This window comes from Lucilia sericata, unplaced genomic scaffold, assembly GCF_015586225.1.
Source record: "Lucilia sericata isolate MDLA Ls3-8-SP2 unplaced genomic scaffold, ASM1558622v1 Contig001381F_arrow, whole genome shotgun sequence".
NCBI classification, from domain to species: domain Eukaryota; kingdom Metazoa; phylum Arthropoda; class Insecta; order Diptera; family Calliphoridae; genus Lucilia; species Lucilia sericata.
This window is the reverse complement of record NW_023995321.1, coordinates 32,501-49,131: the sequence shown is the minus strand read 5'-3', so window position 1 is coordinate 49,131 and position 16,631 is coordinate 32,501. Positions and strand designations below refer to the sequence as shown.

General features: G+C 31.1%; 3 protein-coding genes across 8 annotated transcripts in view; 2 read left to right on the top strand and 1 right to left on the bottom strand.

Annotated features, from left to right (window-relative positions):
* The first annotated feature begins 11,097 nt into the window (after window positions 1-11,097).
* On the top strand, window positions 11,098-13,772 carry LOC119611158 (probable cleavage and polyadenylation specificity factor subunit 2). Its single transcript, XM_037966655.1, has 5 exons — window positions 11,098-11,401; window positions 11,461-12,384; window positions 12,440-12,903; window positions 12,957-13,201; window positions 13,255-13,772. The coding sequence occupies exons 1-5, from the start codon at window positions 11,253-11,255 to the stop codon at window positions 13,729-13,731; spliced, it is 2,259 nt and encodes a 752-aa protein (XP_037822583.1). The 5' UTR covers window positions 11,098-11,252; the 3' UTR covers window positions 13,732-13,772.
* A 249-nt stretch (window positions 13,773-14,021) lies between these two features.
* On the bottom strand, window positions 14,022-16,181 carry LOC119611159 (pre-mRNA-splicing factor Slu7). The gene is made up of 4 exons (XM_037966656.1): window positions 15,458-16,181; window positions 15,176-15,404; window positions 14,926-15,109; window positions 14,022-14,862 (listed from the first exon to the last, which is right to left on the bottom strand). Exons 1-4 carry the CDS (start codon window positions 16,053-16,055, stop codon window positions 14,068-14,070), a joined length of 1,806 nt encoding a protein of 601 aa, XP_037822584.1. The 5' UTR covers window positions 16,056-16,181; the 3' UTR covers window positions 14,022-14,067.
* A 230-nt stretch (window positions 16,182-16,411) lies between these two features.
* LOC119611160 (E3 ubiquitin-protein ligase RNF13) overlaps window positions 16,412-16,631 on the top strand; it is a 20,077-nt gene continuing 19,857 nt past the window's right edge. For all 6 annotated transcript variants that reach the window (XR_005232043.1, XR_005232044.1, XM_037966660.1 and 3 more), the window contains exon 1: window positions 16,412-16,631. This exon is cut by the window's right edge and continues 270 nt beyond it. The gene's annotated coding sequence lies outside the window, so the exon portion shown is untranslated.

Below are 16,631 nucleotides of genomic sequence, written 5' to 3'. Positions count from 1 at the left end.
AAATATATTGTTTATAACAACAAAACAGAGCAAACTCAAAAGTTGTATGAGAAATTATGCAGGGATGAATAAAAAATTCTTAAAAATTAAAAACAAATCCTTTCTCCAAGTTCTCCATATAAAACATCTTGCAGAAAATCAGTTTCTAAAAAATTTTGCATTAAGAAAATGATCAATAACGTAAAAACAAAGATATTTTATTTGTTTATTTACTAGCTATACCCAGTGTGCTGTGCTACCCTAAAAGCAATATAAATAAGAAACCTACTTAACAATTTTGATGATTCTAACTACAATGGTTTTCCAGATATTCAATTTGTTACATATGGGAGATTCCACGTTTAATTTAATCTATGAAAAATTTGAATAATCTAATAGTTTTCAGATATACAAAATTTTGTATTTAATTCATATGGGAAGTGCCAAGCCCCCCATTGAAAGACCGCCCGTTATTCTCTAAATGTTCTTCAGTAAAATTTGAAGATTCTAGCTCTAATAGTTTCTCAGATATACGAATTTGTCTATTTAATTCATATGGGAGCTCCAAGCCCCCCAGATGAAAGTCCGCCCTTTTTTCTCCAAAATGTTCAGATGAATATTAAAGTTGTTCGTGCAAAATTTGAAGAATTTAGTTATATTAGTTTCCCAGATAAACGAATTTTTGTATTTAATTCATATGGGAGGTTCCGCTCCCCTCATTGGTAGTCCCCCAATTTATTACCCAAAATGTTTACATGGATGTTAAAGTTCTTCCAGAACAACATCATTTAAAGGGATCACAAAGAGATTGAAAAATATTCCAAAAGTTTCACTTTGAAAACATTATTAGAATGTATGAAAACTCGCAACTCTAAAGGCAGACTAATCATATTTTAGCGGTAATTTATGATTAAAATAAGTAAGAAGTAAGAGTTATATTCGGCAAATCATATGTCGTAAAAAAGCAAATTTCGGAAGTGGTCCGATCATTAGATTAATAAGAACGTCACCGTGTTTTTCGGATTAGGGACTTAAATGTGGATTTGGATCAATAATATATATAATTTAAAGTATTTTTTTTTTTAATTCTACTATAATTCTATCATAATGATAACTTTTGGAATGATGTATCAGCTATAAACTGATTTTCTGTAAGAGGGATATATTGGCGGACCGATCCTCATAACTTTATTTTTCGGTTCCTAAAAATGTTTTTTTCGTCGACATCGACATTTGAAATCCATTTATGTGCGTTTAAGTCATTTCTCAAGAAGATTTCATATACATATTTGCATTACATATTTTCGTTCCAACAAAAATTGTTTTATTATGGTATTATTAAGTACGTAAAAAACGTTAAAATCAATTATTGAAGGGGGCAGGGTCAATTATGGCCTATAGAAATTTCGATTGATATCGAGCCATTTTTGCAAAATGGACGTAAGCGAGATAAATTTTCGTTCAATTAGGATACTGCGTGTTTAATTTTATGTTTATATATTCAATATTTTAGAAAATTCAAAAAGTACCAGTTAAAGAACGAAAAATTACCAGAAATACTCCAGTTTAAATTTTCATTCACTCAAGTCCCTGATTGCTTAGTTTTATGTTTTTAGGTTCATTATAATAGAAAATTCAAATAGAACCAGTTGAAGAACGAAAAAGTTCCAAAAAGTCCCCTTTTATATGTTATCACTTAATCCGGGCTGTACATTCCTAATTTCATGTTTCTAGGTTCAATATTATAAAAAATTCAAGAAGTACCAGTCGAAAAACGAAAAAGTTCCAAAAAGTCCCCTTTTAAATGTTATCACTTAATCCGGGCTGCACATTCTTAATTTAATTTTTCTAGGTTCAATATTATAAAAAATTCAAAAAGTACCAGTCGAAGAACGAAAAAGTACTAAAAAGTCCCTTTTTATAGATTATAATTTACTCCGGGCTCTACATATTTATTTTTATGTTTCTAGGTTTAATTTTATGGAAAACTCAAAAAGTACCAGTCGAAGTACGATAAAGTTCCCATTTTATAGATTCTCATTTACTCCAGGCTCTAAGTGCTTAATTTCATGTTTCGAGGTTCAAATTTTGTAGCAAGCTCAAAAAGTACCAGTCAAAGACCGAAAAAGTACCAAAAAGTGCCATTTTATAGACTCTCATTTACTCCAGGCTCTACGTGCATAATTTCATGTTTCTATGTTCAATTTAATAGAAAACTCAAAAAGTACCTTTTGAAGAACTAAAAAGTACCAAAAAGTCCACTTTTATAGATTCTCAAGTGCTTAATTACATGTTTCTAAATTCTAAGTCAAAAAAGTACCAGTTGCAACATCGTATTGGGAGCCCATTATTATGTATTCATATGTATAAGTTAATTAACCAAAAAACAATGTTTTATAAAAAAAGTACCAAAAATAGGTACAATTTTCACCCCTTAAACGTCCGAATATCCAAAAAGTACTAAATTCATATTTTTATTTGTTCGTCAAATTATGAAGGATTCAAAAATATTTGTTGAATGTTCTCTGGTTTAAAAGATACATGGGGTGCAAAAGAAGTACCAAATTACAGTTTCTACCCGTTTATTCCCCAAAGGGGCCGAATTTGAAAAAAGTACCAGACACCTGTCCGCTTATTTTTTAAATGAATGACGATAAGCTTTAAACTGTTTTTGTATCTTTTATAGTTTAGGAGATATGAGGTTACCGAATTTACCTGTTTTTACCATATTTAACCCCCTAATCATTCGAATTTCCAAAAATCCCGTCTTAGTGGATCTATTTGGTGGGAGACCAACCTCCTGTCCAAATTTAAGCTCTTTAGCTAAAATCGTTTAGGCTGTGCGATGATGAATCAGTCAGTCAGTAACGTTAGAATTTTATATATGTACGTATGTATGTACATACAGTGTCTCACATAAGTATTCGAATTTGGTTGTACTTTGAAAATTATTATTATTATTATTATTATTATTTATTAGTATTATTAATACTTTTAAGTTACAATTTTGGTTACAATTTGATTACATAATCATTAAATTAATTTTAGCTCTATAAAAGTACATTTGTATTATTTTTAACAAAATTTACACATTCTTTCCTAAATACATATTCATTTCTTTCTTTTTTTATATATGTTGGCATGGAGTTATATAGTTTAAGTCCTTTATAGAATAATGATAGCTGCGCAGTTGTGTTATGTGCTGGCCGTAGTCTGAAGTCTTCTGCATTTCTCAGTCTATATGGTTGTATATCACCTACATAATTTAATTGTTCGCATAGATATCCTGGTGCTTTTCCGCTCTTCATTTTTTGTATAAATAGTATTGTATTTAACTCTAGTCTTTGCTTGATATTCATCCAGTTTAGTATATTTAGCATTAGTTGTATTGATGTATATCTGTTACATTTAAGTATTATTCTCATAGCCTTGTTTTGAAATTTTTGTAATCTTTCTAATTGTGTTGTTTTACAGCATGTATATATGATTGTGGAACCGTACTCGAAATGTGGTTTTACTATTGTATTATAAACATTAATTGATGTCATTGTTGATATATTCTTTCTTATTCGTTTGAAAAAACCGATTTTTTTGGCAATTTTTTTACATATATAATATATAATCTATGTGATCTTTAAAGCTTAGTTCCTTATCAATTATAAAACCGAGATATTTAATTTGATTTACTTTTTCTATTATATTATTATTTATTGTAAATATTGCACTGTTTGTAATGTTAATTTCCATTATTTTAGTTTTATTTTCATTTAATTTTAGTTTATTCATTTTCAACCAGTTATTGATATTGTTCATATCGTGCTCTAAATTATCTTTACAATTGTTATCATTCTCGTCCTCAGCAAATATTAATGTATCGTCCGCATATAAAATAATTTCACTTTTTTCCAAAACATTTGGCATATCATTTATATATATAATGAATAACAATGCACCCAGGATTGATCCCTGTGGAACACCGTAATCATTTATACTTGAATTAGATTTTATATTGTTAATTTTAGTGTATTGAATTCTATTAGTTAAATACGAATTAAACCATTTTAGTTCATTATTTTGTATTCCGTACATGTACATCTTTTTTAATAATATTTTGCGGTCTATTGTTTCGAATGCTCTCTTAAAGTCCAGAAATATTGCCATTATTTTATTATTTTTCTTTTTATTTTTCCATCTGTTTACTACATAGTTCACTGTAGTTTCACACGAATATTTATTTCGAAATCCCGATTGATATTTAGATAAAATTGAATTTTCCTCTAGATATATTTCGAGTTGTTCTTTTACTACTTTTTCAAGAATTTTTTCACATGTTTTTAATGAGTTTATCGGTCTAAATTCTTCACAATTTCTCGTGTTTTTGACTTTTTCTATTGGTGTTATTATGGTTTCTTTCCAATTTGTTGGAAATTCTCCACTTTCCAGTGATTTATTAATTATATTGACTAAAATGTCACCCACTAAGCTCCAATTGTCTAGAATGATTTTATTTGATATCTTGTTAAAATCTTGTTTTTTATTCATTTTACTTATTATATGTCTTAGTTCTATATTATTTATTGCACGGAATTTAAAATTAGTTATTACTGGTTGTATACTATTTGAATATTGCACATTTTCAATGGAATCTCTTATCTCTCTTATACTATTTATAAAGTATTTGTTAAATTCGTCAGCTATTTGTTTATTTTCCTTATATTCTATTTGATTAAATATCACAGATTTTATCACAGTTTGGTTTTTTCTAAGCACTAAGTTTTTTATTTGGTTCCACATTTGTTTTTGATCTTTCGCATTGGTTATTTTGTTATTTATGTATTTCTTCTTTTCATTTTGTACTTTTGTTTTGTATAAGTTTCTACTCGATATATAGATTGACCACGCTTCATTCGTATTTTGAAATTTGGCTAATTCATGTTTTCTTATTTTATCTATTTTTAATCTTTTTAGTTCTGAGTTAAACCAATTATTGATGTTACTTCGTTGTGTTATTGTTTTTCTATACGTAAATTTGTTCACTGTTTCATCAAAACATTTATCTAAATTCGATGCCATTTCATTTATGTCATCACTTAGATTTGGAGCTATTATTTCACTTAAATAACTATAAAATAAGTTTTTTTTATAATTAAATATTTCTTTGGTTTCATTATGTGTTTCTTTGTCATATTTGGTTTTTATATTAACAACTAATGTTTCGTGGTCCGCTATATTATTATTAGCACTGTTTTCTATAGACACATTTTCACTATTTGTCAGGACATAGTCTATTAAAGTATTGGATCTATTTGTTACACGAGTATAGTTATTTACTATTTGATTCAGACCATTATCATTTATTATGTTCTCTATTTTGTTTTTGTAAAAACTGTTCTGTAACCAGTCAATATTAAAATCTCCACTAATTATAATATCACAGTTAATATCACATATCACTTCGAGTATATCGTTGAAAATTGTACAAAATTCCGCCTCGCTACAACTAGGTGATCTATATACCGCACCAATAACAATGTTTGTATTGTAGAGTTCAGCTTTGCATAAAAGTATCCAATATTTAGAGTCTTCGTTTTTTTCCATTATTTTATTTATTCTCCATTCTTTTTTAAAATAAATTATTACACCTCCAGTTCTTCGAGAGTTAGACAGTGATATTAAATGTTCGTATTTGGGTAATATAATTTCACTACTTTCATGTTCGCTAGTAAAATGTGTCTCAGATAAAATTATGAAGTCAAAATTTCCACTTTCAGCCATTATTTCAATTAAATTAAAATTATTTATTAATCCTTGCACATTTGTGTAAGCACCACGAATATACTTTAATTGTTACTCATAGAGGCCTAGGTTTTTTTTCTTTATTTTCAATTTGTTTTGGTATACCGGACACTCTTTATTATTCGTTTGATGATTGTCATCTAACCCCATATTTAATCTGTTGTTCATTCTAATACAATTAATACATTTATTTATTTGTTCTTTGTCACATTCTTTTGTTTTATGGCAACCATGGCATTTTAAGCAACATTCTTGATTTTTACATTCTCTGGCTTTATGATTATATCCTCTACATTTCATGCATTGTATTATATCAGTTCCATCGAATACTCTACATCTTTCCCAACCTATGTTTATTTTCTGCTCCGATATTAGTTTATAATACGTATCATTGTCCACGATTACTTTTATAGTATAAATTTTTCTTTTATCATTAATTTTATATTCGTATTTTTGTATTAATTTTAATTCACCATTTATTATAGGATTTTGTTTTTTAATTTTTTCTATTATTTCATCTTCCGTATAGTCAAAACTTATGTCCGTTATTTTTAGTATTAAATTTCTTGGACTGGGCACCTTAATATCATAATTTTCATTTAGTTTAATTTGAATTGCATTTTTTATTTTTTCTCTTTCTTCATTATTTTCGCTTTGTATTATTACTGTCCCATTTTTTCTGTTTTCTATTTTTGTTATTTTTAAATTCACTGGATCAACCTTTTTATTTAATTCTTCTTTTGTTTTTTCAGCATCCTGTCTTTCTTTAGGTTTAACAATTAGAGGCACTTGTTTATTTTGATCTGGTATCACTGCATTTTTTATTGTCTCTGCATATGACATTTTGTTTTGTTTTTCGTTTGTTTGTTTTATTACTTTTTTTATTTCATTGCACATCTTTGTATTTGTTTGTTCTATGCTATTACATATTTCTTTATTACTGTTTTCATTGTCTTTTATTGCTCCATAAAGTTTTTTAATTTCTTGTACATTTTTTTCACAAGCTTTTTGAGTGTTATCAATAATTTTAAGTCTTTCTTCATATCTTTTTTCAATTGCCAGTAATAATTGCTTTATTTCATTTTCGTTGCTCTTTAATGATGATTCAAATTCCCTTTTATATTCCTTTAGGTTTTGTTTATTTATTCGTACCCCATCTTGTATTTCTCCCAGCACTAGATCCACATTTCTTATATATTGCATACAATCCTCGCAAATAAATCTAACAAAATTACTTGATTCTAGAACACCGATCGAATATTGGTCTACACCAGAGCATTTTTTTGTACAATGATATATTTTATCGCAAACACCATTGCATCTTATTCCCGTCTCTCCCCTAATTACTGACTTGCACGTACTGCAATCAGTCATTTTTGGGTTATTTTTAAGATTATTTATCAATAAATTTTTATTTTAGAAAAACTTTATGTTCACTAATAGGATTAATGTTTTTAAGTGTTTTAATAGTCTTTTTTCTATTTTTTACACTGTTTATTATTTGTTTTTAATTATTTTATATAGAGCTGTTGATTTTTGCTTGTTATCGCTTTCTCTCTTTCTTCTTTTTTATAATATTTTTTGTGTGTGAAATGAATAATTAAATTTGTTATATTGTCTAGAGAGTCCTATGGTATAATATCACACTCTTTAAAATTTGGAAAAATTACATTTACCTCAATTGATTTAACTTTAAAAAAAAAAAGGCCATAAAATTGCCTCACAAAAGTATTCGAATTTTTCCTGTATTTCATATATGATCATATTATACGAAACACAAAAATTATAATCGAGTGGTTTTTTGCTTAAAATTGTGTTAAGGGGTTACTATCGACCGAAATTATATATTTTTGGTCCATTTGTTCCACAATTTTGGAGCATTTGTACCATCTTTTCATGTAATATCATTAAAATGGCGATTTTTGACCATATTTGCAATTTTTTCCTTTTTTTCAGAAATAAACCCAAACTTTAATATTGGGATTTAATAGACCCCTTGAGGTATCTAAAAATAATAATTTTTGTTATAAGGATCTGTACTTAAAAGTTCCAAGATGTATTTTTGGTATCGTTCTTCTGTTTCTAATTGAATTGTATGGATCTTAAGTCCCTTTTCGTACCACTAGGGTCGATATTTTCCGACAAAGTTGGCTAGTATACATTCAAGTACATATTAGCACTTCCAAAACATGCCTTAACAAAACGTCAGCCTATACAGTAGATTTGAGTTTTTACTATTCGTAACTTTCACGCTTATGTTGCCCATTACAATAACACTGTAAGTCCAAAATTTTGGGTTTATTTTGATCATAGTAATCAATATTTAAACAGATATCGATATTTTTGAGTTAGACCATAATGATATAGTGGCATGCAGCCTGGAGGTCATTGGTATATAAAAATAATGATACTACCATATTGAATGGTGTTTCTTCGAGGCATGTTTTGGAGTTGTACACTTCCACAATACATTGAAAACTTAAAATATATAAAAGCTGATATCTAAAAGAATATATACAAGAAAACTTTCCCCGAAAACTTTTGACCCTAGTATTATGAAAATGGACTTAAGTTCCAATATATTGAATTAGCGACAGAATAATGATATCAATAATATATCTTGGATCGTTTGAATACAGATTCTTGTAACAAAAATACTATTTTTAGATACTCCAAGGGGTCTATTAAATCCCAATATCAAACTTTGGTTTTATCTCTGGAAAAAAAAGAGAAAATACTACAAATATTGCCAAAAATCGCCATTTTAACGGTATTACATAAAAAGAGGGGTACAAATCCCCAAAAATTGTGGACCAAATGGGCCTAAAATATATCATTTCGGTTGATAGTAACCCCTTAAAACAATTTAAAGCATAAAAACTAGTCTATTCTAAAATTTGTGTTTCGTATAATATGCTCAAATATGAAATACAGTAAAAATTCGTATACTTTTGTGAGGCAATTTTATGGACTTTTTTAAAAAAAGCTAATTTAATTTAAGTAAATGTAAATTTTTCAAGTTTTAAAAAGCGTGATATCAAACTTAAGGGCTGTCTAGACAATATAACAAATTAATTTTTTTTTGCACACAAAATATATTATTAAATTTGGTTTCTTTTCATAGTTTACCTAAATTCGAATACTTATGAGAGACACTGTATATAGATTTCGTGCATTGAATTATACTGTAAAACGATTCTAATGTTCGACTTGAATTCAAGTTTCGTTTTCACTGGAGAATTCTATTGAATTAAAGTGTAATGAAAGTGAATTTCAACACTTGAAATTTGAATGTTTGACTGGAATTAAACATGTTTTAAACTTTAATTCCAGCAAGAATGCTTATTTGGTATAGTGTGACAACTATAAGGGATCTAAAGTCGACTTAAAGCCCACAATGGTTAGTACCAATATTTTGCCCAAACAACATCTACATACCTACCCAGGTTCTATCCTCTAGGTCCGTGAAGACATTCTCTACAAAGCTATAAATTTGTATAAAAGACGGCTTAACAATTGTTTCTTGTAAATATTCGGCCACCATAGTGTTTGGAGACAACAAGAGCTGGACTGAAAGGCACACCTGACAGACATTGAGCTCTATTATGGGTGTATGGTAGTGATTCTGCTAGGATCAATGGTATAATAATAAGTATGTATCTCAAGGATACCCCCTGAATACGGCAATCAGCTTCCTTCCATTGCCTCTAGGTGATAATATACCATGTCACCACTAGCCGACCGACCACCACCCACCTAGGCTACTAGGGAGGTATACAATTGCCACTCTCTTGTGGGCATTCTTCCAGGAGACCATCATGATGCCTCCTCTTTCTTGAAAAGAAAGACGTTCATTATAGACAAATAAATAATTAATTAACACCATTACATACATTTTTTAATCTTCTAGATCTCACAAATATATATGGGTATTAAACGAAAACAAACCCATATAATTATTAACAATTTAACTAAATTCAACCCAACACTTGCTGTTTCTTTGTACAATGACCCTCGGTATAGTAGTATAGCATACAATCTTATTAATTTTAATTTTTAGTAAAAAATTATTTTTTTATTTAAAGAATATCATTTCTGTCATTTTAGATTTTCGCACACACACACAACAACAGATTTTTTTTGGCAATAAAAAATGCAGAAAACAGTTTGGCGCGAAAAATTCTAGCAGAATTTCTTTTCGCAGTCGGCAGAATTGACATCAACTGCACTTCCCATTTGAAATACACATGTTCGATACCCTAGCCCTTTACGGTATGACATACCAGCAATGTAAAAAGGTGTAGCTCCGTTGACGTCAACGAAGCTGGTTTGAAGTCAAAGCAGCGACTCGAATTAGGCGCGAAAACACGAAAATATCTGAGGCGAAGCATATACATCGAACGTTGAGCAAAGTTCTACACTGGCCAAATTTCAATGAGCGGCTTATTATTAGATAAAAGAAAACTTGCTTAAATGAAAACAAATTAATTTTATATTGTAAAATTCCACAAATTTAGCGAAAGTATTCTGTAAATTGTACAAAATATGGCGAAAATTTCAAGCCGTATTAAGCTGAAAGATTTTCGGCGGCGGCGGCTTTGACATTTTGTTCGGCGGCTAGGCTTAGTCGGCTTAAGCCGAATCGGCGCAAGTCTCTGGTTGAATTTAATATTTTTCCTTCGTTCTTCTTCTTATTAGTGTTATTCATTCAGATTGTATGACATAATGTAGCCAGAATGTTGCTAAAAACTACTTTACATGAACGTACGTAAAGTCTAATGAAAAAGTACATTCCATGCGTAAGTTGAAAACACTTGTTTTCTTTTCTTTTTATATGAGTGTACATACAAATTCCTACTTTATCTAATGCGACTTGTGAAAATAGTCATACGACTGTCAAATTTTCCATCCTTATTATTTATCAATTTGCGATGGTTTCAATACATATTAAGCCTACACGATCCCATCCGTACACCTCTACAAAATTTTTACAGGTCATATTACTTATGGGATCGCGTGAATTAGCTTTTAATAAAATGTCAGATAAGGGGATTTTCATGTAACAATTTCACAAACAAATGATCCTGTCTCTCAATGGGTTAATGATTGTTATATACTAATAAAAAAACATTTCAGATACCTTTCTATAGATACGTATATCGGCCACATATATTAATTAGTTACATAACCTTTGGAGGCCTATGGCTTACGGCCCTGAATAGAGCAAAGAAATATTTTGTTTGTATAAAATATACTACATACATATATTTTAACTTTATTTTATTTCCGAACCCTTTATTTACATTTTTTGCAAACCCTGTGTTAACAATTTTCTGTGAATAACAAAAACAAGAAGAGGAATGTAAAAAAAAACACCGGATTTTTTTGTGAAAATCTTGAACAATTTTTGTTTATTTCTGTTAAGTTAAAAAATTCAACAAATAGCACATTAATTTTAAGAAAATCACACAGAAAACATGACTTCAATTATAAAACTCCACACAGTTTCGGGGGCAATGGATGAAACACCACCCTGTTATATATTGCAAATCGATGAAGTCAAAATAATGTTGGACTGTGGTTGGGATGAAAAGTTTGATGCTAATTTTATCAAGGAAGTTAAAAGGTTTGTCTTGAGAATAACATTTATTAATTCCTTTTAATATTGAGTTTGATAATTGATAGGCATGTGCACACTATTGACGCTGTTCTATTGTCCCATCCAGATGTTTATCATTTGGGTGCCCTGCCTTATTTGGTGGGCAAGTTGGGTTTGAATTGTCCCATTTATTCCACCATTCCTGTACATAAAATGGGTCAAATGTTTATGTATGATCTCTATATGTCACACTTTAATATGTATGATTTTGATTTGTTCTCATTGGATGATGTGGATGCTGCTTTTGATAAAATTATACAACTGAAATACAATCAGACGGTTAACCTGAAAGGTAAAGGTTATGGCATAGCCATAACACCCTTACCGGCTGGGCATATGATTGGTGGTACCATATGGAAGATATTAAAAGTGGGCGAAGAAGATATTGTCTATGCCACCGATTTTAATCACAAAAAAGAACGTCATTTGAATGGTTGTGAATTGGAACGTTTACAAAGGCCCTCACTACTTATAACGGATGCTTTTAATGCTTTGTATCAACAAGCCAGACGTAGGGCTCGTGATGAGAAGCTTATGACTAATATTCTACAAACTTTGCGAGGTAATGGCAATGTTTTAATAGCAGTAGACACAGCGGGACGTGTTTTGGAATTGGCTCATATGTTGGACCAGTTATGGAAGAATAAGGAGTCAGGTTTAATGGCCTACTCTTTGGCATTGCTAAATAATTTCTCTTATAATGTCATAGAGTTTGCTAAATCACAAATTGAATGGATGAGTGATAAACTAATGAAAAGTTTTGAGGGAGCTCGCAACAACCCCTTCCAATTCAAACACATGCAATTGTGTCATAGTTTGGCGGAATTGGCTCAATTACCCGGACCTAAGGTGGTGTTGGCAAGTGAGCCAGATATGGAAAGTGGCTTTACCAGGGATTTATTTGTACAATGGGCGGGTAATCCCAATAACAGTATAATATTTACCTCAAGGTAAGATTTCTAATAATAACTAAAATAAAAATCACTTATTCAAGCCGTTTCATAGAACCTCTCAGGGCACCCTGGCCATGGATTTGGTGGAAAATCATACACCGGGAAGAAAAATCGAAATTGACATTAGGCGTCGCATAGAATTGGAAGGAGCTGAACTAGAGGAATACTTACGTATACAGGGTGAAAAAGTTAATAGACTTATTGTGAAACAAGATGCCGAAGAAGAAAGTAGTTCCGATTCAGAGGATGATATAGAAATGAGTATTATTACGGGAAAGCATGATATTGTTATAAGACCCGAGGGCAGACAGCATACCGGTTTCTTTAAGTCAAATAAAAGACATCATGTAATGTTTCCCTTTCATGAGGAGAAAATCAAATGTGATGAATATGGTGAGATAATAAATTTAGAAGAATATCGCATAGCCGACGTAGCATATGACTATCCCATGGATGATAATAAGGAAAATGTAAAGAAAGAAGAAATCAAGGGAGAAAAATCAAAAACAGATGATGGTAAGTAAAATAAGCTTAAAAAATATATTTTTTTAATTTAAATTAATGTTTAGAGGTACAATTACTGGAGAAACCCACCAAATGTATAAGTCAACGTAAAACTATAGAAATAAATGCCCAAATCCAGCGTATAGACTTTGAAGGTCGCTCTGATGGCGAATCTATGTTGAAAATTTTATCTCAATTAAGACCGCGTCGTGTTATAGTAGTGCATGGTACTGAGGAAGCTACACAGGCGGTAGCTAAGCATTGTGAACAGAATATAGGCGCCCGAGTTTTTACACCACACAAGGGTGAAGTAAGTTTGTTGTAGATTACAAAAATATTCCGATTTTAACTTTTAATTTGCAGACTATTGATGCCACTACAGAAACCCATATTTATCAAGTACGTCTCACTGAAGGCTTAGTAGCTCAACTGCAATTCCAAAAGGGCAAAGATGCCGAAGTGGCCTGGATAGATGCTCGCATTGGTGTACGAACTCAAGCTATTGAATCCACTAATACAACACAAAATAACGCAGCTGATAATGATGTCACGGAGACGGGCAGTAGTGATGAGAAAACTCTTACTTTAGAGTCTTTGGAAAATGATGAGATACCTGTGCATAATTCAGTGTTGATTAATGAACTGAAACTTTCCGATTTCAAACAAATCCTAATGCGCAATAATATTAATTCGGAATTTTCTGGTGGTGTTTTGTGGTGCTGCAATGGCTCTCTGGCGTTAAGACGTATTGATACCGGTAAGGTGACTATGGAAGGACATTTGTCTGAAGAATATTATAAAATACGTGAATTGTTGTATGAACAGTATGCCATTGTTTAAGGGAAAGTAAATGAAGAGACAAACAAAAACAAAGTGAAAAAGTGCCTTTAAAACCCAGTTGGAAGTGTCTTAAGTAGTATGTTAATAAAAACTTTTAGTTTTATAATCTCAACTAAATTTCAAAGCAATCAATGCTTGAGCTCAATAAATTTTACCCAAATTTTGGCTTTTTAGCAAGACAGCTATAGCAAAAATCTTTCTGAAAATCGGCATTTTTAAAACACATAAGCAAAACAAACTCGAAATATTTTTGTAATTACATCCTTTAGATCTATTATACGATTTAACCGTTACTTTAATTATTAAACTTTTATTATACATTTCATAGCATTGCAATTATTTGTCCATAAATTGTAACATGGGATCCTCTTCTCTAGTACGTTTACGCTGCCATTCTTCAATTTCTTCTTCTGTGGGCGCCTTAACATCGTACATACTATTGTAGGGCCGTTTTCTATCATCCTGCATATCAGATACTGCCTTCTTATCTTTGTCTGATTTACCTTTAGATTTCTCCTCTAAACGTTTCTTTTCTTTGGCCAATTTTTTCTCTTTCTTCTTTAGTTTCTTGGCTCTTTTCTTTTCGCGTTTTTTCATTTTCTTCTTGAGTTTTTTGTTTTCCAAAGCCGCCTTTTGTAGTTCTTCTTCATCTTCCGAGGATGATGAGGAGGAAGAAGAACTGGATGAAGATGATTCTTTGTGTTCATCTGTGATTTTCGACTTGCTATTGTCTTCTTCAGAATTTACTTTGGATGTGGATGAAACTGTGGTGCTGTCTTCCTCTTTTTCCTTGTTAACTGTTGCAGAGCTCGGTACTGGATTGGGCATTTTAAATTCTCCTATGCTTTCGGGATCTTTCATGCCCACACAATAAGAATTTTTTATAAAAGATTTACAGCATTTATAACCCCAACGTCCACCATTCCAATAACTGCCCCATACAGTGGTATGATTATTTATATAGACATCTTCCTCGTAAATACTACGAGCCTTAGGTTTTTCCATACCCTTAATAACTTTGCCGCTGCGAGAGTATTCTATATATTCCTCAGTTTGAGCCAGCAACAGGGATTTTGGAGGAGCTTCTAAATGTTCCACACCACCATATTTCTCCACAATGTGTTCTTTAGTCTGAAATTTAAAAAATTGTAAATTAATTTTTTTTACCAAACAAATTTTTAGATTAATACTTACACTTGATTTAAATTGATCTTTCTTTTTATCATATTCCTTTTGCAATAATTCCAATTTCGTAGGTTCGGCTAACAAATGCACATCAACACCTTTGCCATGAGCCTCCCAGGCAAACAATTGGGCTTGCGAATGTTTTGTGGTATCACCACTAAAGCGTACAAAATTTTCTCCGGCAAATTCCGCTCTTAAAAAAAAAAAAAAACATTTCATTAAATTGGTTTTATTATAATAGATTTTAGTAAGTACTTACTCCTCCGCTGGTGTATGAGGATTGGGATTGTCACGCATAGATCTTGTTTTGGGATCATAGTAGGCCGAATTGGGATCTAAATTTCTTAGATATTTGGCGGTATCTTCTCTTATACGCAAATTACGCACGGTAATACGTTGTTTCGAATCTACTTTAGTACCCGGCATATCAACTTCGTCCACATATTTATCCTCGTTGTTGTCATCATCGGAAATTTCAGCATCAGGATCTGGAATACATAAAGGTTAAAGATTTGTCTTATATTATTTGAGAGAAACTTACTATTCTTTAATTTTTCTGCCTTTAACTGTCTTTTGGCTTCTTCCACTTTTTCAAATTCCTCTATAATTTCCCGATGATTTGCGGGATCATAAGAACTCCAACGATCTCTTTTCTCATCATAATTCACGGACTTATCCTGCACTATATGCTCGTCATGCACTACAATAGACTCGGCAAATTTTGCTATAACCTTGCGTGGTCTTTCTAAACAATCCTTACGCTTGTGGGTCATGGCTCCACAATTTTCACAGGCTCCCTTGCGAAATTTTGTCACCAGGCGTGTAGTATCCACCCCCTTAGGAGCCATACGCTCCAATTCACCTTTATCTTCATCACGCTGGGGCCTTTGATGTTTTAGTGTAGGTCCCTGAGCTCCATAATACCAAGGAGCATTTGATATATATTGTGGTATATGAGGATTTATATCTCGTCCCTCTTCATCCACAGCAGCCGGCGCAGTACCAGCTTTACGGGCTTCCTCTAGCTCTTTGGCTTTACGCCAATCTTCACGGGACTTTTTCTTTGGTTCCTCCTCTTCCAACTCATCTTTACTGTGTATAATTTGTGAAACAGGCGTACGCACTGTTTGAGAACTCATTTTTTTTCTTAAGTTTAAGAAAAAATTTACAATTTTCTTCAAAACGTTGTTTTTTATCCTAATAAAAACAAATGCTTGTTCTTGTTTTGTTTAAGTATTCACTTGAAAGTGTTAGATTTAGTACTTTTCCTAAACAGCTATGTATTTGTATATAAAAATGTAGGAATATTTTAAAATAATAAATTCGAAAGAAGACCTATTAGACCTAGGATCTTAGAATTGATCAATCCTCCTTAATATTCAATTAATATTGTTATGAGATTAATTTTATCAAATTAATGATAAATTTTTAAAGTTACTCAGAGGAAAACCATACAAATGGCCGATTATTCGCCGTCGCCAAGATTTTTTAGTGTCAGACGCCGTCGTTGTTAATGTTCGTTGCCGTAGGTCTTTGATCGACAGTCTTCTTTTTTTCCATTTTTCTCGGTATTTTATTGGTGTGAAAAATTTACGATAATTTCTGAAAAATCCAATTGAAAATTATAAAAATGTGTTTTCTCATAAGGCAATTAACTTTACTTAGCCATAATAGCTAAATTAAATAAATAATTGCTAAAAAAAACAAGCAAAAAA

Bases quoted from the DNA above. Each gene is read 5' to 3' on its own strand.
- LOC119611158 (XM_037966655.1), top strand. From the start codon at position 11,253: ATGACTTCAATTATAAAACTCCACACAGTTTCGGGGGCAATGGATGAA. The intron at 12,385-12,439 runs GTAAGATTTCTA...GCCGTTTCATAG, and splicing joins AGTATAATATTTACCTCAAG to AACCTCTCAGGGCACCCTGG. The intron at 12,904-12,956 runs GTAAGTAAAATA...ATTAATGTTTAG, and splicing joins AAAATCAAAAACAGATGATG to AGGTACAATTACTGGAGAAA.
- LOC119611159 (XM_037966656.1), bottom strand. From the start codon at position 16,055: ATGAGTTCTCAAACAGTGCGTACGCCTGTTTCACAAATTATACACAGT. The intron at 15,405-15,457 runs GTAAGTTTCTCT...TATGTATTCCAG, and splicing joins GGCAGAAAAATTAAAGAATA to ATCCTGATGCTGAAATTTCC. The intron at 14,863-14,925 runs GTAAGTATTAAT...TTTAAATTTCAG, and splicing joins AAGATCAATTTAAATCAAGT to ACTAAAGAACACATTGTGGA.